This window comes from Galleria mellonella, unplaced genomic scaffold (genome assembly GCF_026898425.1).
Source record: "Galleria mellonella isolate WM207_F2 unplaced genomic scaffold, CSIRO_AGI_GalMel_v1 utg23, whole genome shotgun sequence".
NCBI lineage: Eukaryota > Metazoa > Arthropoda > Insecta > Lepidoptera > Pyralidae > Galleria > Galleria mellonella.
In genome coordinates this window covers 836,609-862,775 of record NW_026442045.1, presented here as the reverse complement: position 1 = coordinate 862,775, position 26,167 = coordinate 836,609, and the positions used below count along the sequence as shown (strand labels likewise).

At 33.5% G+C, this 26,167-nt stretch overlaps 1 protein-coding gene across 1 annotated transcript; it reads left to right on the top strand.

Annotated features, from left to right (window-relative positions):
• The first annotated feature begins 8,811 nt into the window (after positions 1-8,811).
• Positions 8,812-26,138, top strand: LOC113513021 (ribonuclease 3). Its single transcript, XM_052894764.1, has 19 exons — positions 8,812-10,027; positions 10,261-10,342; positions 10,530-10,734; positions 11,619-11,754; positions 12,126-12,281; positions 12,934-13,154; positions 13,831-13,958; positions 14,859-14,988; positions 15,701-15,878; positions 16,255-16,462; positions 17,293-17,533; positions 17,812-18,032; positions 18,792-18,923; positions 19,699-19,870; positions 20,671-20,852; positions 21,486-21,650; positions 22,801-22,961; positions 23,353-23,498; positions 24,975-26,138. Exons 1-19 carry the CDS (start codon positions 9,108-9,110, stop codon positions 25,403-25,405), a joined length of 4,215 nt encoding a protein of 1,404 aa, XP_052750724.1. The 5' UTR covers positions 8,812-9,107; the 3' UTR covers positions 25,406-26,138.
• Positions 26,139-26,167: the final 29 nt, after the last annotated feature.

Sequence of the window (26,167 nt, the reverse complement as noted above, 5' to 3'; positions counted from 1 at the left end):
AATCATCAACGAATTTCAATACGAGGAGATTAAAACCAATCTAGCTAAGTTTGGTTTTATCTCCTCCCATTTCAGGAAAATCAACGTTACCAAACGTGGCCATACTTGACTTATTCCAATTTAGTAACACTTGATTAAACTAACCAAACTAAGCCGAGCCTGTTTAAATTTAGCCAATTTGTACCGAAGTTTATTAAAGTAATCAAATTTAACCAAACTAGACTGAAGTTGACAAAACTGACGAAATTTAGTTCAACCTGAACATATTTGATCAAAGTTGCTCAAATTTGATTTGATTGCAAACTTTAAACAGCTTATTTGCCATTCTAAGTTGTATAAAAAAAAAACTTTAAACTTGACTGAACTTGTTTAAACTTGGTTGAACTTAGCCTAAATTAGTTAAATTTGTCAGTTTATTCAAATTTGTTCACGTTTTATTATGTTTGGTCAAGTATTAACCAGTTTTGATAAATCTAAGCAAGATCAGTATTTTTATATATAATTGGTGTGTACAAATGAAGTATTAAGTAAATAAAATAAAAATAAGTCAGTTATTTTTAGTCAACTTCAATCAAATATAATACTTTAACTTGCAACGTGAGCACTTGACCATGATACGTCAAGTTGGACTAAATTTCAATTTAATCAAGTTTGGTAAATTTAAGCTAAATTCTTTTAAATTGAGATTGGTATAGTTTATCAAAGTTTGATAAAAATCTAATTTTGTCAAATTTCGTCAAATTTGCCCATGTTTGAGCAAGTGTCATTTGATTCAGTTTTTTTTTTCACATTGGATTTTTAATTATTAATAAGCAATTAATCGTAAATAAAATATCGTAAATATTTTTATAATCTACAATCCCAAAATATTTCAAAAATCCAAATTGCAAACTAAATGAAATATTTTTATATTTAAAACTTTGCCTACAAAAATTCAAAAATAGTCAACTTCTTAAATTTGCAGTCCTAAATTATTCAAAAACTTTTGATAACTAAAATTCGGTTTACTAAGTCTATGGTTGAGAAAGCAATCTATACATTTGTTAATATGGCAACTTTTAGTTTATTTGATGAATATAGAGCGATGCGAGTCATGGAAAGACTTGTCTGTAATAATGAAAGAAAAAATTTAGTGTGTGTAATGTCTTTTTATATGTTTAAATATAAATGATAAATTAGAATAGTAATTTTAACTGTAAACATTAATTACTCTGCTAAATTACTCCTTAATAATAAAATCGATGTTCATATCAAAAGTGTGAAAACCGAAATACTCATTGAGAATTTCTTCTTTTTGAAGTCGGTTAAAAATAAACGTGACAACCCCTGCGACATACGTGGCACGAGAAAAAATTTGTATGGGCGATAAACCATTGTATTGTTATGCTTTTTTTCTCCCTCTCTACCCTTTGCTATATGTTTTTGTATTTACCGCTATGTCCCACAAATTCTCCCCTTCAAACTGAAAGAGAGCTATGCAAATACGATTGTTTAATGACAGAAATACAATTGGCGCATAAGATCTCAAGCAGACGACTTTTGTACAACAGGGAATACGTTGTACAAAAGTCATGGTAAAAAAATATATATACAGAAGTATAACACCTGGTGGTAAAGTCAGTTATTCATTTCGTAATATGGGATTATACGATAATATCAAATAAAAATTATATTTATGTATAGGTTTGTAAATAATGAAGTTCTAAGATAACAAACATAAAAAAATACAATCGAAATATTTTTAAAGTCGGTTAAAATACACCGGTTCGGATCGGTTAAATATATATACATATACATATATATATATATATATATATATATATATATATATATATATATATATATATATATATATATATATATATATATTTCAGGGGGAGGGGGGTTGTTAATAATGGAGAGGTTAGTCCCCATTGATTTCAATATACGTTATCAGGTCGACCTCCACGCGGTTCCCTCTGGAAACCATCTTGACTAATTTATAATTAAATTCGTCACGATGGGCTAACTGACCTACCTTTTCATCTTCACCAATTATACCTCACTGGTGCCCCGCCAGTACTATACAATACCGATTAAGAGTGAGGCATAATTATCATATCAGATATAAATCACAAGTATTCAAAGACAACAGAAAACAGTTGTTTTTACGATGTCATTAGGTATATCTGTCAAAAATATAATTAAAATTGACCATACTGAAGTTAACCACGATTTTTTTACCTGGGATCTGTCACTTGAAGGTGTTAGTGAATACACGTTTTTTGTTGGAATCTTTATTATTTAGTGTTATATTGTGTTGAGAATCCTTATATTTATTTCATTTTGTCCTGTGTTTGTCCTATTTTCTTAGTGGTGTGTGGTAAGTAGTTTCTTATGTGTATATTCGCTCCACCTCCGTAATTATGGAGGTGAGCGGTAATGAGGATCCTCCCGATATAGGAGGTATACCTATAGAACCTATCGATGATGGCTTGGAGCCCTCTCAATCCCTGGTAGGTAATACAAGGAAAAGACGAGCGTCTTTGGATCTTGACAATAGGGATGGGAAAAAAACTAATCCACCCTCAGAATCAATACAATTTGTTTACACCAGACCAGGTTTTGAGAGTGACTCAAAAGCAAAGTATAATCCCCAGGATGCGGCTCCTTATTCCGTACATGTAACAAGAATAGAACCCGATGTTTCAACTGGATTATCAATAAAACTATTAAGATTTGCGCAGTTCTTACACAAAAATAAAATCACAGGAATCAGGAAGGGGGGTATCAAAGCATTAGGTCGTAATAGGATATCTGTTGAATTTAAAAATCATTTAGAAGCCAACAATTTTGTTGAAAATCCACTCCTTACAGATAATAAATACTCTGCTAGCATCCCAAGATTCCAAATCTCCCGAATGGGGGTTGTTCGTAATATACCTAATGACTGGTCCCTTGAGGAACTGGTCCAAAATATCGATACTCCTCCTAATTGTGGACAAGTGATAAGAGCTAGACGATTAAATGTCAAATCTCATAAACCGGACAACTCAGTCACTTGGATACCCTCATCTTCAGTTGTATTGACTTTTGAAGGGCAGGTTCTTCCAGAAAAAGTTTATTGTTTTGATACCTCTCTCCCGGTTCTGCTATATAGGTTACCTCTTATTCAATGCAGAAATTGCTGTAGGTTTGGCCATATTCGCACTCAGTGTCGATCCAAACCTAGATGTTATTATTGTGGTGCTCAACATGCAGGTGATGCATGCGATAAAAGTAAGGAACAACCACATTGCATACTCTGTGACAGTGATAATCATGCAGCTACAGAGTCGGTGTGTCCCGAACATGCAAGACAAAAAAGTATAAAAATTGTAATGGCTGAAGAAAATATAAGCCACATGGAGGCATCTGTCCGATTTCCTTCTGTAAAGCGGTCATATGCTGATGTAACATCGACTCAACAAAATTTACACCAACCTCAAACCTCTCATCCTCTAAACTATCAATTCTCAGTTACATCATCTCCATCCTCATCACCCAGAAAATCATATCGTGAAACAGTCCTTTTAACTCCCCGACCTCGTCCCCCCATGGGTAAATCGTATGACATATCTGCACATAATAATATTACTCAGACACCCAAATCCTCTCAACCTAATGGTTGTGCTGCTATAGGCCAACAAAAATATGAGGAAACAACTCCTCTCCCTACCCCAAATGACAATCTTGTGGAACTTCTTGTTTGTACCCTCATTAACATTATATCAAAATTTTCAGATGCATTACCGAACAATGTCCAACAATTACTGCAGCTCCTCCTCTCCTCCTTCTTAAAAAATGACCCTAAACCTCCTACAATGGAATACTAGGAGTATCTTAAATAAAAAACATGATCTTATATATTTACTCAATAAATTTAAACCAGTGGCATTTGCCATCTCGGAGACATGGTTAAGACCTGGCACTACATTCAGAGTGCCTGGCTACTCATGCCTCCGGGATGACAGAGCCGACGGATGGGCGGGTTCCGCTCTTCTGGTTACAAAATCTACTACATTCTCCCAAATCCCCATCCCCTCACACAGTCCAGAATTTCAAATAGTAGCAGTCAAAACCTTTGGTATTACCTTAGTCTCTATTTATATCCCTCATCCAAATCAATCCATACTCTCTGAGCTTCAGTCACTCCTATCGACTCTCTGTCCTCCTTTTATTATCATGGGAGATTTTAACTGCCATCACACATTATGGGGCTCACAATCCACTGACACAGTTTCCACATACTTGTTAGATCTACTCGACGACATTGACCTCTGCGTGCTGAATGATGGATCTAGTACCCGTAGAGTATCCCCTCTTCAAAACCCCAGCTGTCCTGATTTAACACTTGCATCCCCTACCCTAGTCACTAAACTTACATGGCAAGTCCTACCTAATTCATATGGTAGTGACCATCTTCCTATCTTAATTACATTCTATAATACTTATTCCAAACCTACGTCTGTCCCCAGTCCACTTCTAAAATATAAAACAGATAAAGCTGATTGGCATAAATTCTCCAGTCTTTTAGAAAATAAATTTTGTTCCCTCCCTGCCATAAGTATAAATAATTTTCATGAAACCTACAATAATTTTGTTACTTTTTTAACATCAGCAGCTAATGATTCGATCCCCCTTAAAAATTCTACTCTTAACAAAATCCCTTCCCCCCTTGGTGGGACTCTGAGTGTACAAATAGTGTCAAGCTGCGAAAAGAGGCTGAAAGAACTTATTTATCAAACTTGACGATGGATAATTACCTCTCCTATCGTAAGATAGCTGCTCGCACAAAGAGACTGCTCTCCAAGAAAAAATCTTCAGGATGGCATAGGTTTTGTGAATCCTTATCTCCAAGAGCCTCTCCCTCTCTTGTATGGAATAAAATCAATTCATTTCGCAATGGAACTATTAATCATAATTTAACATCGAATGATCCCTCGTTATGGGTAGATGCTTTTTTTGATAGGCTTGCTCCACCTTTTGTCCCCTCAGAAGATTCCCTTCCTTATGCAACTCCTCCAACTTCTAGTGGTGACAGAATGGATGAACCATTCTCGTTACCAGAATTGATTTGCGCCATTGATCATCTCCATGACTCCTCTCCAGGAATTGACGGCATCCCATATTCTTTTATATGTAATCTACCCATGTCAGGTAAAAAATACTTTCTGGATATTATTAATTGTGTCTTCTTATCTGGAATAGTATCTGAATCTTGGAAATCCCAAATTATAGTTCCCATCTTAAAACCCCAAAAAGATTTTAACGATCCAAATTCTTACAGACCGATTGCCCTATCTTCGGCCTTGGCAAAAATTCTAGAAATTCTCATTAAACATAGACTTGAATGGATTTTAGAAAGTAAAGGTTTATTATCCAAATTACAATTTGGATTTAGACGTGGCATGGGTACTACAGATAGCCTTAGTGTCCTTATTTCGGAAATACGCCTTGCTTTCTCCTGCAATGAACACCTCATAGGAATTTTCCTTGATATCTCGTCTGCGTATGACAATGTCCAGCTTCCAATACTCAGGCAAAAGCTGCAAAATCTGAGTATTCCTGTGAGACTGACTACTATCATATGTAATCTCTTAATGGCTAGATCGATTTCCTTGCGTGTTAATGGCTCTCTTTTTCCTTCAAGACTGGTCTGGAAAGGTCTCCCACAGGGCTCTGTCCTTAGTCCCCTTTTATATAATATCTATACATCTGACCTTGAATCCTCCGTTACTTGTTTCTGCAAAATCCTACAATATGCGGATGACATTGCTATGTATATCGCCTCAGATTCCTTTTCTGACTCCTCTTCCCGCCTAAATTCCGCGTTATATTACCTCAATCAGTGGCTAGATGATCATGGGCTAACACTTTCTATACCAAAGTGCTCAGCGGTCGTTTTTAGCCGCAAGAGACAAATCCCCGTTATTGAACTCTCTCTAAATAACGAACCTATCTTAGTACAAGATAAAGTAAAATTTTTGGGTGTTATCCTGGACTCAAAATTAACAGGCCTGCATCATTTAAGCTACGTAGTAAATAAATGCGAAAGTAGTATTAATATCTTAAAAGCCCTTTCTGGTGTACGTTGGGGTTCTCATCCATATAGCCAAAAACTCTTATATAATGCTATTATCCGAAGTCACTTTGACTATGGCTCATTTCTGTTAGAACCTTGCAACAAAATTGCTCTAGCTAAATTTGACAGAGTTCAAACTAGGTGCTTACGTATAATTATTGATGCAATGAAGTCATCTCCAGCAAACGCTCTGCAAGTCGAATGTCTAGATCCCCCTCTCCATCTACGTAGACAATATCTCTCAGACCGCTTTTACCTCAATATTGCTCAATATAACTCCCATCCTCTCCTTCCTATCTTAGAGTCTCTCTCAGAACAAATAAACCTATCAAGTTACTGGACCCATAAAGAACCCCCTCCCATCCTTAAGAGCTTTACCAAGTACAAAAACCCGATCTCACTTATTAAAAAAATAGACCGTAACCCTCTTTTCGAATTTGATTATGATTCTCTAATTTATCGTCCTAATGTAATTCTAGATTTTGGATTAGTAAAACATTTACCTTTTGCTAATCAAAAGTTTAACGCTATTGTCGCGGAAACATGGCACGACTGGCTTCTGATGTTTACAGACGCTTCTAAAACTGACAAATCAGATCATGTTGGAGCCGCTGTATGGATTCAAAAATATAACGTTGTCCTCAACTTCAAATGTTCTCCTTCATCCTCAACATTTACTGGTGAATCCATAGCTATTATGGAAGCAGTGTCCTATGTAGAAACACATAAATTAAACAAAACCCTCATTCTTTCGGACTCCCTAAGCTGTTTACAAGATATTTTAAAACTACCTTTTAAATCCAAAGAAAACTTTTACATAACTTTGCAAACTAAACAAATTTTACATAGGTGCTACAAGTCCGGTATTAATGTTACCCTTGCGTGGATTCCTAGTCATTCAGGAATTATTGGGAATGAAACAGCAGACTCTTGGGCCAAAAATGCTATCCAACATGGTAATAATTACAATTTTTATTTCACTCGAGATCTACGTTGTCAGGCTAAACCACACATGTTAGAGGCTTGGGATAACTTGTGGCAAAAAACTAGACAATCTAAAGGCAAGTATTATGGTAATATCCAGCCCTTCATCCCTATAAAACCATGGTTTGCTACTCAACGAAACTTAGATAAGTGGGTTACATCAGTTATATGCCGCCTACGTTTGGGACATGTCTGCACACCCGTATTTTTATACAAAATCCGAATCCAAGATCACTCTCTGTGCGAATGTGGCTTAGCGGAAGGAACATTAGAGCACCTATTTTTTGAATGCCCCAAATTGACACTTCCCCTCTATGACCTGTTGCCTCGTACCTTTCCACGTCCTGTAAATATTCCATTCCTTCTTACCTTAGTCCACTCTCCTTTGGTTAAGGTACTGGCCAAATTTATATGTACTAATAATATAAAAATTTAAAATATAAGTATATGTCACTCTTTACACTTCTCGTCTTTTCATTCCTTCCGCGTATTGTCTTTGCTATAATACACTCATACACACATATCATATTAAATTTATTTTTCCTTTGCATGTATATAACATATTTTGTGTTGTCCTCCTTTCCAGAGAACTCAACTGAACGATTTATCTTCATTACTGAAAAATGTCATAATATAAAATACACGGAGTCTTCTCTAACCCTGACATTGGCAGAAAATCACCGTTGCTTCTACGGTGGAAGCCATATTTTAAAAAAGAAGAAGAAGAAGAAGAAGAAGTTAACCACTATCAACAATCAACATTTTCAGTATTCGATAACAGCCGGTCAGTAACATAGCTTGAAATAACAGAACAGCCTATAAAAAAATTAAACAACTATTCTTGTCTTTATCTTTTGTATAATATTATCATAAGCTAAAGTGAGACATACCTAGTAATTATTTGAAATAAAACAAAATTATAGTAAGTCGTTTTATAAGAAGAAATCCTCTTTGAAAAGCGAATTTTTAATTAAAACGTTTTATCTGTTATTTCGTTGATTAATCTAGCTCGCTCACACCCATTTGATATATTGTTACCAAAACGAAATGCACCTAGTATTATATTTAAACTCATATTTGTATGTTATTTCCTTCCTAATGGGCCGTGGTTGAAAAAGATAATATTTATTATTTAATAACAGGTATTGGTACCTGTTATTATTATGTAACAGTAACAGCAACAATAGATATTATGTTTGACCTGTTATAACTCATGTCTAATACCGAAAGCGCAGACGAGTTACCATACTATTTTTTTTTGAAGGGTGAAAATGATATGGTAACCCGCCTGCGCTAACGGGATACGCTGGCGGAGCACCAGTGAAGGATGATAGATGAGAATAAAAACAGGCCAATTAGCCGATCGTGATGAATTCATCAGGAATTACCCATGATAGTTTCCAGGGAGAACCGCGAGGAGGTCGACCTGGTTGGGTATATTGCTAGCAATGGGATTCTCAGTCTCCATTACTAACAATCCCTTTCCCCCCATTTACCATACCATTATCACCCATTAAAAAAGTGTAATCATATTTTCTTCTCTTTTTGTGATTGCATTGCCAGTCTGTTAGGATGTAGTACGGTATGCTAAGTCTATGGTTTGTACTATATAGAAATCATGATAGGTATAGGAAATTCTTAAATTTTTTCTATTCACCCCGTGAATTTTACTAACCCCATTCCACGGAACGTCACGTTGACACTTCATCGTCAGTCATCTGTCAACTAGGTATTGCTTCAAGTTAAATTTTAAAGCTACTTACCTATAATAAAAATCTTTCTTTAAATTTTATTATATTACCATCATAATTTACGGTCTGTGTTTGAAATCCTCTAAAGGACACTGAGTGCCACGTAAAAATTAAAGAAAATTTTCATAAAACATTTCACCGTCTTTAAGTGTTGTGATCATAATATTATGAGTTGATTAGAGAATAATGATAAATATTCTGCTCAATAATGACTAATTTAAGGTAACTAATTAATAAAGATTCATATGGGAATAAGAATTTAGAGGAAAATGTCGGTACCACCGATAAACTACAATATACCTCCACCAAGACTTGATCACCCCCCGCCAGTTCCCTCTCCTGCTGTACCACCCTCTCAGTTATATAGTCATCCTCCGCCTTTCCCTATACCTACTGTTCCAGCTGTTGATCAGCTACCACCTTACGTACTGCCACCTTTAAATGTCCCCCCGCCGTCACTATACTCTTCCGATATATTAAAACAGCCTCCACCAGTCTCGGCTTATCCACCTCCTGCAATTCCTTCAGATTATCCTTATCAAGGGCATTCCATAGAAACCTCTTTCAAAAGTCAACCTGAACCTAATTTACAAGTAACAAGTTCATACAAACAATCAAGTCTACATATTGAAGTAAATAAAAATCTTTCACCAAATGTTTCTGATCGAATATATCATGAACATTCAAGTGACAGAAGATCAAGTTCTAAAAGTTCCTCGGATAGATACCACAGATTGGATATGGATTATCCATCATCATTTAAACATAGATATTCACCTCATAGAGAAAGAAGCTATGACAGATCGAGAGAAAGATATAGGGAATATAGGCATAGAGAATATAGATTGAGTCGAAGTCCTAGTTATTCAAGGCGTCACCGCAGTAGAAGTCCTTCAAGTCACAGCTACAGAGACAGTAGAGAAAGATATTATTCAAAATATGACCATCATAGAAGATATGAATATGAAAGGAGACGAAGTCCTCACTATAGAGACTACAGAAGTCATAGTCGAAGCTATGATTCTCATTATGACAGAAGATGTAGGTCACCTAGTAGACTTAGTTATTGTTCTTCAAGCAGAGATTCCCATCACCGTAGCCGCGCTAGAGACTTGTCTCCACATTCTAGACATGAATCTGCTCCTCGTAAGCCTTTGACTGATCGTGAAAAGATTCTAGAGGAATTTAGGTATGCATGCTTTTTTATGTTTTATTATCAAAATTACTACTTAAAGACTTTACTTATTTTGGTTTCCCTTCAAAACACATAAATCTTTTGCCTTTTACTACTTAAAAAAATAAGAGAATTTCAATTTCACTGTTCATAAAGAAGTTATTTGTTTTTGCATGATTTTGTTGTTGAATTTTTTAATTATAATGGTTTTTTTTTAATAATATTTACCCTTATCTTCTATGTTCTAGAAAAAATTACTGTAAGACTTCTGAGGACTTTATTGAAAGGATGGAACAGTGGTCTAAAGAGCATAATTCTGATGAAGAAGAAGTAAGTGTGTATTTGTATATCTAAAGCTATTATTAATACTTCTTTTTAGCAATAATATAACATTACTTATATGTATAATAAATTATCATTATTAAGATAATAAGCGATATCTGGCTGGTTGATACAACAATTACAATAGGCAACAACAACAACAAACAAAACATCATTTTAACAATTTTATTTACAGAATTCAAAAATGTGGTACAGAAGCTCTCCTGCAGAGTTATATTACAAGGCATTTGAAAGTGGAGTACAACAGACAAATAAATTGGAGAAGTTGTGTGATACATTCTTTAAAACTCTTATTGAAAGAGGTCGTAATGCTAGACCAGAAGTAGATGAACTACCACCTCTCAAACCACCAAAAGCTAAAATGTGTAATAAGCATACATGTGAGTTGATTGATTCTTTACTTATTTAATAATGCACAATATCCCAAATGAGAGGCCAAGCACGGAAAATAGTCCTATTTAGATTTACTTATTTTCTACATTTATAGATATCCTATGACAGTTTTTATCTTACACATTCAATTTTCATCTTAATTTGTATAGAAATATATATATATATATATATATATATATATATCTATATATATATCTATATCTATATATATATATATATATATATATATATATATATAGATAGATATATATATATATATATATATATATATATATATATATATATATATATATATATATATATATATATATATATATATATATATATATATCTATCTATCTATATATATATATATATATATATATATATATATATATATATATATATATATATATATATCTGACAGATCTATATATATATATATATATATATATATATATATATATATATATATATATATATATATATATATTATATACATATATGAATAATAAACATGTGAAGTTTATTGCACATATATATACAGCAATATATTGAAGAAATTGTAAGTTATAGACAAGATTAACCCTCCTTTACTTATTGAACCTATTATTGGGATTGATATTGATATATTATGCTTCACTAAGTATGAATTGATACATCATAAAAACTAAAAAAAAGTATTTTGATAATCTCCATGTTACACACTTAAAAAATAATTTTTCTTTTTATAATTATGTTATTTTAATTATTATGGAAATGTAAGAATATAAATGTCTACAAATTATTATGAATGTCTATCTATGTCTGTTGTGATTTATGTGCTGTAAGAAATGCAATAAAATTGTAATGAAATATTAAAATGTTATTATTTTGCTTGCATGTTTTGTAGTGGAAGAGAGAAGTTCATCATCATGTGAAAGTGATGATTGTTTAGATGAAGATGGTTTACAAGGATACACAGACAGGATAATGTTGGAATTACAAAGAAAACAAAGCCACCCAAGACGACTTCATCCAGAGATGTGGTAAGCTTTATTATTTATTTATTTAACACTTTATTGCACCAACATAACAGGATTTGTAGAAAAATTTTCAATATGTATAGTGTAGTTATAATATTATGGTAAGCTTTAGTACTAGTTGTGTCCTATGGCTGTATATGTGTAAATATTGAACATAGCCAAGTTACTAATAAGGAGTGAAGGAGCTGATGAATCAAAGGGCTTGACTAAAGGGCTTGATGCTGTATACAATGTTATGAGGGTGTTGGAGCCATTCATACCTCGTCATGTAGGAATACTAATACATAATTGAGATTTAAAAATAATAATGCTTGAAGTTTTATTAAACTCTTAGCGTCATTTGAATGTGTAATAATTTATATATTTTTACAAAGGTTCAACAACACGGGCCAGATGAATGGTGGTCCGCTTTGCCGTTGCAGCGCGAGGGCTCGCCGTCACGGCATGCGCCACGGAGTATACGCTGGCGAGCAATCCTTCCCCAAGTGTATACCCACACATAGCAACATTAATAAACTCTACCATTACCGGTGAGTCTCATCTGATATGTAAAAAATAATTGACATATGGCCCTAGAATGAAAACAAGTGAAACATCATATCACCATATCAGGATTACATACGTACATTAGAGGTGACCAGGGAAACAAAACCCAACATACAAATAATAACTCTAACTAAAACTGTATACCAAGCCACTTAGCTAACATGGAAACAAAAAGCTTATTTATTTAAACTAATACATAGTGTGAATATATGTATGTTTATTTGGCGGACTTAACACCAAATGATGTTCTCTACCAGTCAACCATTGGATAAACAGAGAAAAAAGTAGGTGATGCATTGAAGAATTAAGGAAACATACTTTATATATTTTACATGTTTATACATTATAAAGATTTACGTAGACTAATATAAACATATACTATATTAAATAATTAACTGTATTAGAGAAGCAAAGAAAACAATCTATGAATATATCTATTATATATTTTTATAACACCCATTTTACGTACTTACAACGATATATGAGATAACGTTATGACAAATTGAAATCTGTTTAATTTGCTTCTTTTTGTATGACCTAAGTTTTAATTATCAAATATCTTAATACCTTAAAATTTTCTAGTTTCTTAACTAATTACATTATAAACACAATAACACTATTTTTGTTTAATTCCAGTATTACTGTATCTCCACCAACGAATTTCCTTATAAAGGCACCAACAATTATAGGTCACGATGAACATGAATTTCTTTTCTCTGGATTTTCAATGTTCTCTCACTACAAGCTGGCTAAACTCCCCACGTGTAAAGTAATAAGGTTCAATATTGAATACACAATACTTTATGTTGAAGAACCAGCACCACAAAACTTCACCATCCGAGAGTTAGATTTATTTGGTAAGCCCTACCTAGATTCTATAATATGAACTTATGAATGGTCATAAATAATATAATATGTGGTAAAATAGTTTTTAATAATGTTTTCGACGAAATTTAAATTGTTATGGAATAAATGAATGAATGATGGATTCGTTATCGCAAGTGGGTCCACAAGTTGGAATGCAGAACCTTAGACATATTTTTTTTTTCTATCCCATGGACATGCTAACGATGACAATTTCATCGATGAATTCGTTTGCCATTTGTTTTAGAGGTTTTGTCCCTTAAATAAAGCACATTGTATATTCTTACACATTCATTTGCCCATGGCTACTAGCTGCGCTCTTGATCTTGGGGTAAGCACAAGACAATTCTGGAATGGGCATGACCCAAACTTTTTAAATATGCCTATGATTATATATGATATTAAATAAATGCATCACCTGTGTCACAATGATGTTAAATAAATTAAAATAATGAATTTTATCAGTGATTATTACGATTATGAAAAGGTTTTTGATTAATTACATCTGACTTTCAATATCGGTACCATTTATAATGTGCTTGTGGTTTGGCAAAATGATGCTTATGTCATAAAATGAATAAAAGAAACTAGTGGAATAGTACAAACAGTTGGATTTATAAATTATATACTATATAATTGTTTCATATACTATTTTTTTTTATCTTTCAGAGGAATACCTCTTTACTGAACTTTTAGAATTAGTTGATTTGGACCTTGGAAAAGCTACCGACGTATCCTGTTCACAATTCCACTTTATGCCTCGGTTTGTTCGATATCTACCGGAAGGAGGTTGCGAGGTATAGTACATATTGGTTTATGTTATTATAGGTTTGCAAATATTAAATAAAGCAAACAATTCATATCAATAGGTACCTACTATATTTATTTTATGGATGATAATGGACAGCCTGCGCTGTCGGTATACCCTGGCGGTACACCTGTGATAGATGATAGGTTAGGATGAAAGCAGGTCAGTTAGCTAGTGACAAATTCCACAAAAATTAATCCTGATGGTTTTCATGGGAGAACTGTGTGGAGGTCGACCTGATATGATGTATTGCTAACAACGAGGTAGTTAGACCCCATTACTAACAACCCCTTCCCCCTCTACGTACTACGTTTTTTTTATGGGTCAAAATGGTATGGTAACTCTGCCTGCGCTAACGGTATACGCTGGCGGAGCACCAGTGAAGGGTGATAGATGAGAATGAAAACAGGACAGTTAGCCCATCATGATGAATTCATCAGGAATTAACCATGATAGTTTTCAGGGAGAACTTCGAGGAGGTCGACCTGGTTGGATATATTGCTAGCAATGGGATTCTCCATTACTAACAATCCCTTTCCCCCCCCCCCCACGTACTATCTTAGGTATATTAAATAACACTTTAAATCCATTTAAAAAGTTGCATATGTGAGAGTCATTAAACTTTGTTAATAAGAGAATTGAAAATAAGAAGGAAAAAATTCCATTTCTGTAACCTGCATCAGAAATTCACGCATATACAATTCCATGACAATTAAAGGTATCTTTATAGTCATTTAAATTAAAATTAAAAAACATATCCAGTTAGAAGTTACTATAAAAACCTGTAATGAAAAAATTACTGTTCATAAATGCTTAAATCTTATGTTTACTTGAATAAAAATATTTCTTTATTTCTTACTTTCTTTCTATAAATATTATTTTTTTCTAGGTACTATCTATGTGTGAAGTTTTGAAATATCTCATAGACGAAAGTGGACTGTTGATACCGCCAGAAACTTTAGAAGACGTCCACAATATGGATCACTACACTTGGCAGAAATTTGTTGATAGAATTAAAGGTAAAATAATGTTATAATACGCACATAAATATAAATGATTTTATAATTTATAGTTGTTGATTTTACAGTAAATTTATGGTGTCATAGGACAGAAATGTTATAAGCAATTGTATGAAGAAGCTGTTATGTACCGTGTACATATATGGTAAATTATAAAAGTGCCTAACAAGCTTACTTTATTACTTCAGCCGTTAACTGTCCACTGCTGGACATAAGCCTTCCCCATAAGAGGAGTTTTGCCAGTAGTTTCCACACTTAGCAGGCGGGTTGTCATCCGCAGTTAGGCTTTAAGGGATGTTTTAAGAGGGACACTGCTGCCCATCCCTCGCCCTCCCTTAGTCGCCTCTTACGACACCCGTGGAAAGGAAGGGGTGGCCCATTCTGTACCGGGGCATACACACAATAGGCTAACTTAGTCATACATAACTTTTAAATAAAACTTATTTATATATAAGGTATAAACTAACAAATTGTAAGTAATAAAGGCAAGACTTTGGCAAACGTGCAGTGCGGTGAAATTGAGAAGCAGCGAAATATAGCGTGGCAGACTTAAAAAAAGATGGCAAATTATTATTTCTCGCTGGCGCGGTTAAATTGCTCGTTTGACATGTGTATTGATATGGTGGTACATATTTACTTTCCCTAACTCCGCTTAGTGTAAAACTAAACACCACTATGTCTAGTGGTATTTATTTATTATTGTACATTTCAGGAATGATAGTTACATATCCAGGCAAAAAACCTTGTTCCATTCGCGTGGATCAGTTAGACCGAAGCCCGCCAATTAGTACCAAAGATGTCAAAAATCCTAAGGAATTAAAGTCATTCTATCCTGAAATTGTGCATTTCGGTATAAGGCCTCCGCAGCTGAGTTATGCTGGAAACCCAGAGTAAGTTTTATTATTATTATCTAAACTATTGTCTAATAAGTCTTCAATAACTTAACATGTTTTATTTCCTGATATCTACTACCAGTACCGGCCTTTCTGGTCGGGTAGAGTACCTGGCGTTGTAGAATCAATAAATTTATTTGGTGTCTGGTATACATTATTAAACCATTTCCGCTTTATAGTTTTTATAATTAATGATAAATAATAATAAATTCAATCAACATTCTATTAATAATAATTATTAATTATATTATTACATATTATAATATGCTTCAGTTTAGGTACAATTATACTGTGATATATGTATTCGTACTTTCAACTTATTTCCAGGTGTCAATATAAAAAAATTAATATTAATTTATTGCTTCTCTTGTAGATACCAGAAAGCATGGCGGTACTACGTAAAGTACCGTCATTTGATTGCCAATATGGCCAAACCATCGTTTAAGGAGAAACAGAAATTGGCAGCTAAGGAGGCCAAACTTCAAGAAATGAGGACTCAGAGTAAGATGAAGAGAGATGTTACAGTTGCTATATCATCTGAGGGATTTCATACTACTGGTCTCATGTGTGATGTTGTGCAAGTAAGTTATATTATTGTTACATAGAAACAAACTTATTAATATATATGTTCTTTATTGCACTTGAACACAAGATACAGTGATTAACAACTTGTTAGCAAGGGTGGGCTTATGTTTAAAAAAGATCTCTTTCTTCCAGCCAACTCAATGTAGATAGAGAGAAAATAATTAGCATAATATTTAAATTATTTTAATCAAAATTAAATTAATTAATTAAATCTTGTACTTTTTTACAAAAAAGGTATTATAATATATACTGGACTGGTTTTGCCGTTTACAGCATTCCAAGATTAATTTTAAACTAGTGTTTTCTCATGGAATTATTTCCAACCTCTTTTTCAAACCCTAAAGGTTTGAAAAAATAATGCCATTATTATTATATCTAATGTCATGTTTTGTCTTCTCCCACATCATTTTCTATACCACATTGTATATTTGTTTCGTTAACCTTATATTCAACACTTTCATACACTTCTATTTTTGGGTTTTTTATTTCTGGATCCATTAACATTTCTAAATCAATGGTGCGTTCCATGCATTAATTACATTAATTAATTGTTTATGTACTACAGTTTTAATACTTGAAATATAGAAATGTAGTACATTAATTCATTAATGCACTAAATTTCTATTTTTCAATAGGTTGACTGGAAGAAGATGCTATATAGAACTAAGTCCGCTTTTTGAACTAAAAATTTTTTTTAAGTGCTCAGGAAAGAGTAAATAATTATTTAATATCTCATTCATCATCTTTTTATTCGTCTCTGTATATCTTTGTATTGCTTCAATAGTGTCCGACAATTAAACATTTTCAATGAAATCCTTTATTTCAGCATGCAATGTTAATCCCAGTATTAGTGCGTCACCTTCGCTTCCACAAATCACTGGACAGTTTGGAAAAAAAGATAGGTTATGTTTTCGAACAACGGCTACTGCTGCAGACGGCGCTAACTCATCCCTCCTATAGAGAGAACTTTGGTACAAATCCGGATCACGCGAGAAACAGTCTCACCAATTGTGGCATACGACAGCCAGAGTACGGCGATAGGAAGATTCACTATACTAGGAAGAAAGGTTTGCTTACTATTACTAGTCTTTATTGTATATAAACTTTCGTTTATAATTTTACTATACTTTAAAAAAATAAATTATTTTACTTTTTTGTCCATTTTATCTCTAAATGACTTGAAATTCAATAAAAATTTTTGCTATATCTGTTTACTATTTATGTCAAGTATAGGAAAATAAAGTAGTCGGTTAAGTCGGAAGTCAAAATTAACTAATAGTGAATTTTACTTCTTTTTAGATGTATTTGATAATGACATGATAAAAGTAATTCTTTTGATCTGCAGGCATCGTTACATTAATAAACATAATGTCTCGATTCGGAAAACATAATGAAACTGAGTCGGAAATAAAGCACAACGAACGTTTAGAATTCCTCGGTGACGCCGTAGTAGAGTTTCTCTCGTCTATACATCTGTTTCGAATGTTCCCTGGCCTCACCGAAGGCGGATTGGCAACGTATCGGGCGTCTATTGTTCAGAATCAACATTTGGCACAACTTGCTAAGGTAATAAATTATATATATATATATATATATATATATATATATATATATATATATATATATATATATATATATATATATATATATATATATATATATATTCATATTATTATATGTATCATATCTCCATATTTAGAACTAACAGAATTTTTCATCGTGCCTCCCATCGAATTGTTTAACTCCTCTCCATTCAAAGGTTGCCTGAAAGAGATCGCTTTTAGCGATAAGGTCGCCCATTATTTTCTCATTGTGGTTATTTCTTGTAATTATTTATATTTATAATAGATTTACTATTGTAATCTTTTGGAGGAAACAATAAAGAGTATCTATCTATCTATGTCTAGTGATCCGTCTTGGCTTCACACAGCTATCTATAATTTTGTTGAAAATATAGCCCTTGTTACTCGCTGATAATGTAGCTTTCTATAAGTGATTTTTTTTAAATCTTTTACTTTTGAGTATATTCATTATAAACAAAAATTTGTTGTATAATAATAGTATTCCAAACATATTACAGTAATATACGCGGGTTAATTTGCCATCTCCCTTTCACGAATGGGGAGATGTGAATTTTGTATAAGAAATAATATTTTTTTATTCTATTTTTAAACTTTTACAAACTTGTGAAAATACATACATAATGTATTGAAACAACTTGCTGAGTAAATACTGTTTATTTATATCGATAGTAATAATACAGAAACCAAATCTTACACTACCCACATAATTATACTACACATAATATGTATGTATTATTTACAGAACATATCCCTGGAACAGTTCATGCTGTACGCACACGGTTCCGACCTGTGCCGTGAAGTGGTGATGCGCCACGCGATGGCCAACTGTTTCGAAGCGCTCATGGGGGCGTTATTCCTCGACGCTGGCTTAGAGGTACTGACGCATGACGTCACTTCTTGAGATTAAAACTAGCTACCGGTAACTGTAGTGGTAAAGCATAATAATTAAATGAAATAAAACACCACTGTATGGTAGATTGGTGCAATTTGCAAGTTATTTTCAATCTGACTGTATTTTGTGTGTATGAGTATGCTACCTGATACATTCGCTATCCTATTGTGATCTAATTTTAAATAATCTTTTATAATTTAAAGATTTTACGTCTATGAACAAACGAGGTGTAGGACGACCCCCCACTAGAGGGGGGAAAGGGATTGTTAGTAATGGAGACTGAGAATCCCATTGCTAACAATATACCCAACCAGGTCGACCTCCTCGCGGTTCTCCCTGGAAACTATCATGGTTAATTCCTGATGAATTCATCATGATTTGCTAACTGACCTGTTTTCATTCTCATCTATCACCCCTCACTGGTGCTCCGCCAGCGTATCCCGTTAGCGCAGGCGGGGTTACCATACCATTTTCACCCATCAAAAAAAGACCCCCCCACTAGATGGAGTAACGACCTCAAATGCATTGCATCCCTAAGCAAACTGTATCAGTGGATACAGGTGGCTCAGGACCGTTCTTTACAGCAGTCTACTGGAGAGGCCTATGTCCAGCAGTGGACGGATAATGCCTGAGATGATGATGATGATGATGATGACGTCTATTTTGTTCGCATACTAGTTTGATTGACTGTTTGTATTATCTTTCATTATTCTTTAAACAGAAAACGATAGTCAATTATTTACGAGATAATTTGCAGGTAGCGGATCGAGTATTTGCTTTGGCTCTTTGGTACAGTGAGCCCGATTTATTGGAAGTGTGGACGAAAGAGCGCGCCCACCCATTACAGGAACAAGAACCGCTCGGCGATAGGAAATACATAAAAGATTTCGAGTTCTTGCAAAGGTTGACAGAATTTGAAGAGTCTATCGGTAAGTACATTTTAATACATGCTGCGTCCAACAGGGTCCGTAAAGCTTACTATAATAATATTATATAAATAGACTCTTATTGAACATTATGGAATGCAAATAAATATTAATTGCTTATGAATAAAATATTTTTTAGAAGTCTAGTTCGTTTAATTATTGTTATGATTCATATTTTAAAATGTTCGAGAAGTCGTGAATGCAGAATTTATTATTTTGGATTTACTCCACAGTATTAATATTCTTTTTTATATTATTATTTTGTTATTTTTTTTTTATACTGCTACTAATGTAAGAAACTCTATCTAGTGAGTTTCCAATCATACATTATTTCATACATACATTTTGTTATACATGAAGGCTTCTGATATGGCCTATGGGATGTAAGCTTTATGTACCTCCGAAACACGAAGCTCCGAAACGACAATTATGTTTACATAATCTAAATATGATTTCAAAAATTCAGAAGTTAATCGTCTATCGAACGAGGATCGAATTCCAGTCTTTAGACTAAAAAAAAAAATTAAATAATAATCCTACAATTCTAAGATTTATTAATGACACCATAGCGCATAATATCTTTACTAATATATAAAGTAAAAGACTGTTTGTGACTGGTAGTTAAAAAAATGCGATAATTTTTGCAACTACCAGTCGGTTTTGAAAATTCTCTTCTGCATTTTATAGCTCATTTTTGAGAATGATTACATGTTATACAACATCACGATAGAACCACGGGCGAAGTTGTGGGATACAGCTAGTCATAAAACAATTTTGTTCAGTTTTATGTCTTTATATTTCAGGTGTAGTATTCAAACACATTCGTTTACTGGCCCGAGCGTTCACCGACCGCTCAGTTGGATTCACCCATTTGACGCTGGGCTCCAATCAGCGTCTAGAGTTCCTAGGCGATACAGTGCTGCAGCTTGTTGTCTCTGATCGGTTGTATAGATACTTCCCTGATCACCACGAGGGACATCTTTCGGTGAGTTTATTATTTATGTGTATGGATGGTGAATTTATGTATATGGTCCTAATTGCCCCATCAATCAGTAATTTATAACTATTATTATTATTGATTTAAAAAAAAATTAATAACTTTAGTTTACCGTTGAAATGGTTTCATTTAGTATTTAAAATTTTACGATTTGTAAATAGGTATGTAAGCAAATAATAGATTACGCATTCAGTTATTAAGAAAGTTTGTCAAAATTAGTTGTGTATGTATTGGATAAAAATTATATAGCAGTGTTTATATTTTGTTAATGAATTAAAAAAAGCTTATATGTTGGTAAATTATGTATTCAAGAGAAGAGTGAACAGTGAAATTATTTTGATACTGAAATGGATAAATCCAATAATAGTTATTAATGTCACATTACCTAACTTTTACACTAATAGAGCTAGTAATCTTACAAATATTATTAATGTTAAAGTTTGTAAAGATGTTTGTATGTTTGTTGTTCAATCCCGCTTCAATAGCTGAACGGATTTGCATTAAATTTCGTACATGGGCAGGTTATATTCGGACTTAATCAGCATAGGGCACTTTATATATTGATTCATGCATGGTAAGACGCAGGAAACTTAATTTTATAAATATGTTTGTACTCGGCAGTTGCTCCGCTCGTCGTTGGTGAACAAGCGCACGCAAGCGATGGTGTGCGATGACCTTAACATGTCCGCATACGCTATATACAACAACCCTAAAGCAAAGCCGACCACTAAGAAACATAAAGCCGATTTGCTCGAGGCATTTTTGGGCGCTTTATTCATTGATAAAGTGAGTATAGTACAATGATTGTTTATTGATTGATGTATTTTTTGTTTTGACGTTCTTCTAATATTGGGGTCCATTGTAAGGTACCATTAAATGTTATAAATTTAGTTTAGGATGGTTTATAAAACTGTAATTTCGGGAAATCATCAAATCAAAAAAGTAGGTTAAGAGAATATCCCAGAATCGGTCCCATTGTTCTTTTAAATTAGAACTATTTAATTTTTACAAAGGATTAAAAAAACTTCTAAGTAGTTTTTGAATGAAATGGTGAATTTACCAGAGGGAGACTTTGTACAAAAGTCGATTGCTTGGGTACTTCTGTCTCATTCGTGTTTCTACCGTGAAGCAGTTGTGTTGGCATGGCTGTGTTTCGGTTTGAAGGGTGGGATATGGTGTGAATTTACAGGGTACAGAGGAATAACATCTGAGTCCTCAGGAATGGCAACGTATGGGGGGTATCATGGGCGAAACAGTATATTCTGTTATGTCCATGATACTGCTCATGTCTATAGGCGACGGTTATCACTTTCCATAAGCTGGACCATCAGCTTGTTTGCCATTCTAAGTTGTATAAAAAAAAGAATGATATAGTGTAAATAGGAAATAACAGGATTATAACAGGATACTCTTAATTTATTACCATCTGGTAATAAATTAAGTATCTCAAGTAATTAATCTTATTAGCATACTAATAATTGATCTTTCTGTGTGTATGATACCACTCATACATTGCAATTCCTAAAAACTAAGATATTATTTGTTCGTATCTTGTTATTTTGCTACAATGCTCCCTTGAAACTAAAACAATCATACGAGCACTGAGATTCGGTAACAGGGACACCAATGGGACACAGATATCCCTTTATAATAAATAGAGTCCGTGTTATTTATTATGAAAATATTTAGGAAAAATAAGATTACGAATTGTTCAAAAGAAAAATAGGCAGAATTTTTATTTACATATAGAATGACATCTATTGTAAGTATAACTAGCCAGTAACAGAAAGGTAACCATAGTTTCATCTACATAGGTTGATATGCTACAAAGTTTAACATACCCAAGTACACAACTTTTGTACACAATGTTTTTGTGTTATATTAAGTCAACTGATGATATGTTTATACTCGTATTTATTAACATTTCAATTTTCAGAACTTGGAGTATTGCCAAGCATTTTGTAACGCATGCCTGTTCCCGCGGCTGCAGGAGTTCATCATGAACCAGGCGTGGAATGACCCCAAGTCCAAACTGCAGCAGTGCTGCCTCACGCTGCGCTCTATGGAGGGCGGCGAGCCAGATATACCCTTATACAAGTAAACATAATGTTTAATCTTATTATTTATTCATTAGAATACAGTTTAACTACATTCATTTTATATTATTATTACGTCAATTATATATATTTACAAGGTGATGTTGAGTACATTTGTGATAAAATTTTTCGTTGCTAACTAATAGTAAATTCAACTTATCTTTGCTATTTAGCAACAGTTATTTGCCAGTTCTTATCAGCTGAAACTGCATTCCGAACTGGGCGGTAAATTTAAATTACTTTTCAAAAATGACTACAACTAAGTTTACTTGAATATATACACATTTTTGTTTTATTATTTTCCTTTATTTATTTGTATTGTGGAAGCCTTTATATTTATTTATTTGTATTGAGGAAGAATTTAATTAATAAAATAACAAATTTGTGGTCAGAGTCATCAAGTGCTTGGGTCCGACGAACACGCGCGTGTACGAGGTGGGCGTGTACTTCCGCGGCACGCGGCTGGCCTCCGCCTGCGGTCACTCCATACAGGAGGCCGAGATGAATGCGGCCGAGCACGCGCTCGCCGCCGCGCATGGTATGTATATTATACTTCTACAGCCAACATAAAAGAAGAGATTTATTTTATTTATTTACACTTTATTGCACCAAGTAAAAAGAGAAATAACAGATACAGTAAATATTAATGAGACGTGATACAAAAGGCGGCCTTATCGCTAAGCAATCTCTTCCAACAACCTTTGGGTAGAGGACATTGAGAAAAAAACAAATGGTAGGTGGCGCACTATTATATATTCTCCGTTCAGTTATATTTTTTTATGTTTGTAACTCCGTTATTTATAAACCAGTTTGGAAAATTCTTTTTTTTTTTGTCTGAAAGGATATATTGTTACATTAGTTCTATAGAAATTTCATCATAATCTGTTTAGTAGTTGCGTTTTTAATTTTTTTTGTATTCATCTTAGAATGGTATACAAGCTGACGGCTTATCTGATTGAAAGTGGTAACCATCGCCTATTGACATGAGCAGTACCATGGAAATAACAGAATATACTTTTTCGCCTATGATTTCTCCCCATGCGTTGCCATTCATGAAGGCTAAGATGTTATGCCTCTGTACCCTGTAAATTCACTGCCACATTCTACCCTTCAAACCGAATGAAAATACAGCCATGCAAACACAACTGCTTCACGGTAGAAACACGAATACGAGAGAGAAAACGACTTTTGTACAAAGTCTCTAAGTCAGTGGTTTATTTTTTTTAAACACGGAACAAAATTTAATTTTTTAACTTGTTATTGTAAATATTTTACATATATTAACTTTTAGACTTTCACATTGCATAGTCTATGGTTTATAAGAGACGAGAATTAAAAACGTTTATTTAGGTAAACTATGGTAATTTACCTGGGTTATCTCGGCGTTGCACCTGGTCGTAGCCACCAATACTTGTGGCCACGTCAGTGTAGTAACCTTATTTTACATCTCTTATAAACTACCTTTTACATACTTTAAGCTTTTAATTTTAATATACACATTTTATATCTTCAATATTATATCTTTGGTTGTACATTCTTGTTTCATTTTCGAATATTTGACTCCTCAATCGTAGCTAATCCTTGAGAATGGGATCTATTACAGCTAGAGATCTCTTTATGTGATAAGTCTGCTATTGTATGTTAAATCTTTGTCATGTGTCCAATTAAACTTAAAGCATGTACAATAAAAATATTACAACGACGAGAGAAAGAGAGAAAATGTAATTTATTTACACATTTGGATAAAAATAACAGTACCATATATACAAACAACTGGTATGAGTACAGCAAAGCAGTGTTATAGCTAAATGCTAATTTTTGTTTGTTTGTCATTAAGCATAACGTGAAATAATTACCTAACTTAATGGGTTTCAATATTTTATTAATTAAATAACTTTATTAACTAAATATGAGTATGATAGAAAAGGTGACCTTAATGTTGAAGGTATCTGTTACCAGTTAACCTTTAAGGTGACCAAAGAATCACAAACTTAATTATTAAAATATTTTACAGAGCTATTCCCCCAACTGGATCACCAAAAGAGAGTCATCGCAAAGAGCATGAAGAAAAAGAGTCGCCACGGAGACGGTCACGAGAGTCCATCGGAGAGCAGCCATTCTAGGCATTTCGAAAACAGGGTGCCTAAAGCTTACAGACTCAACAAGGACTCGGAAAGCTCGGACGATAGCAGTGTTCACGCTTCTCCTCCTTCCGATGATGATAGTAAGCAGCTGGATAAATCAGACATTGACGATAGTGATGATGATAAATCAGATGATGATTCAGGCTTAGTCAGTGATACAGAGTCGACAGACAAGTTGGAGAATGTGAAAGTAAGCTCATTGTTAAGCGATATGGAAAAGATCAAAGAAGATCTAATAAGACGGAATGAATATGAGAAATTAAAGGAGAAATGTAAACGATCGGATTCCGACGACGATTGAACTAATGATGATTAATTATAAACCGATGTAATTCTATACTAATGTGATTATATACATTTGTATATATTTTGCAAAAATTGCTAACAATCTTAATAAGCCCTTTTATCAAAATTGGGCATTCAAAGTTATTTTTTTTATGTAAATCGAAAAACGAGGTTTTTTTTTATACAACTTAGAATGGCAAACAAGCTGACGGCCCACCTGATGGAAAGTGGTAACCGTCGCCTATAGACATGAGCAGTACCATGGACATAACAGAGTATACTGTTTCGCCCATGATACCCCCATGCGTTACCATCCCTGAGGACTCAGGTGTTATTCCTAGGGTACATAGGAATAACACCTATATTACTATTACCATATATTACCACGTAAATTCACGCAATATCCCACCCTTCAAACTGAAACACAGCCATGCACAACTGCTTCACGGTATACACACGAATAGGACAGAGGTACCCAAGCAATAGACTTGTACAAAGTCTCCCTCTGGTAAGGTATAAATAAAACGGATAAAAGCAATATTATATAATGAATGGATAAAAACCTTTATATTGCTACAATATTAAGGTACATTAGGCATGTATTGATTAATTTATATTGTTACTCCAATAAAAATATATTTCATGATTGATTTCTAAATATGTAAATAGGAAAACAGTTATGTTTTAGATATACTATATTGTAAGTTATGACATTAAGTTAAAGTTATTAAAAACAATTCTCATAGCAATTTGCATTTTATTTTTAATATAAGATAAA

What these genes read in the sequence shown, in the direction of transcription:
- LOC113513021 (XM_052894764.1), top strand. Translation starts at nt 9,108, where the DNA reads ATGTCGGTACCACCGATAAACTACAATATACCTCCACCAAGACTTGAT. An exon ending in AGAATTTGAAGAGTCTATCG is followed by an intron (nt 19,871 to 20,670) that starts GTAAGTACATTT and finishes TTTATATTTCAG; the next exon opens with GTGTAGTATTCAAACACATT. An exon ending in GCGCTTTATTCATTGATAAA is followed by an intron (nt 21,651 to 22,800) that starts GTGAGTATAGTA and finishes TTCAATTTTCAG; the next exon opens with AACTTGGAGTATTGCCAAGC.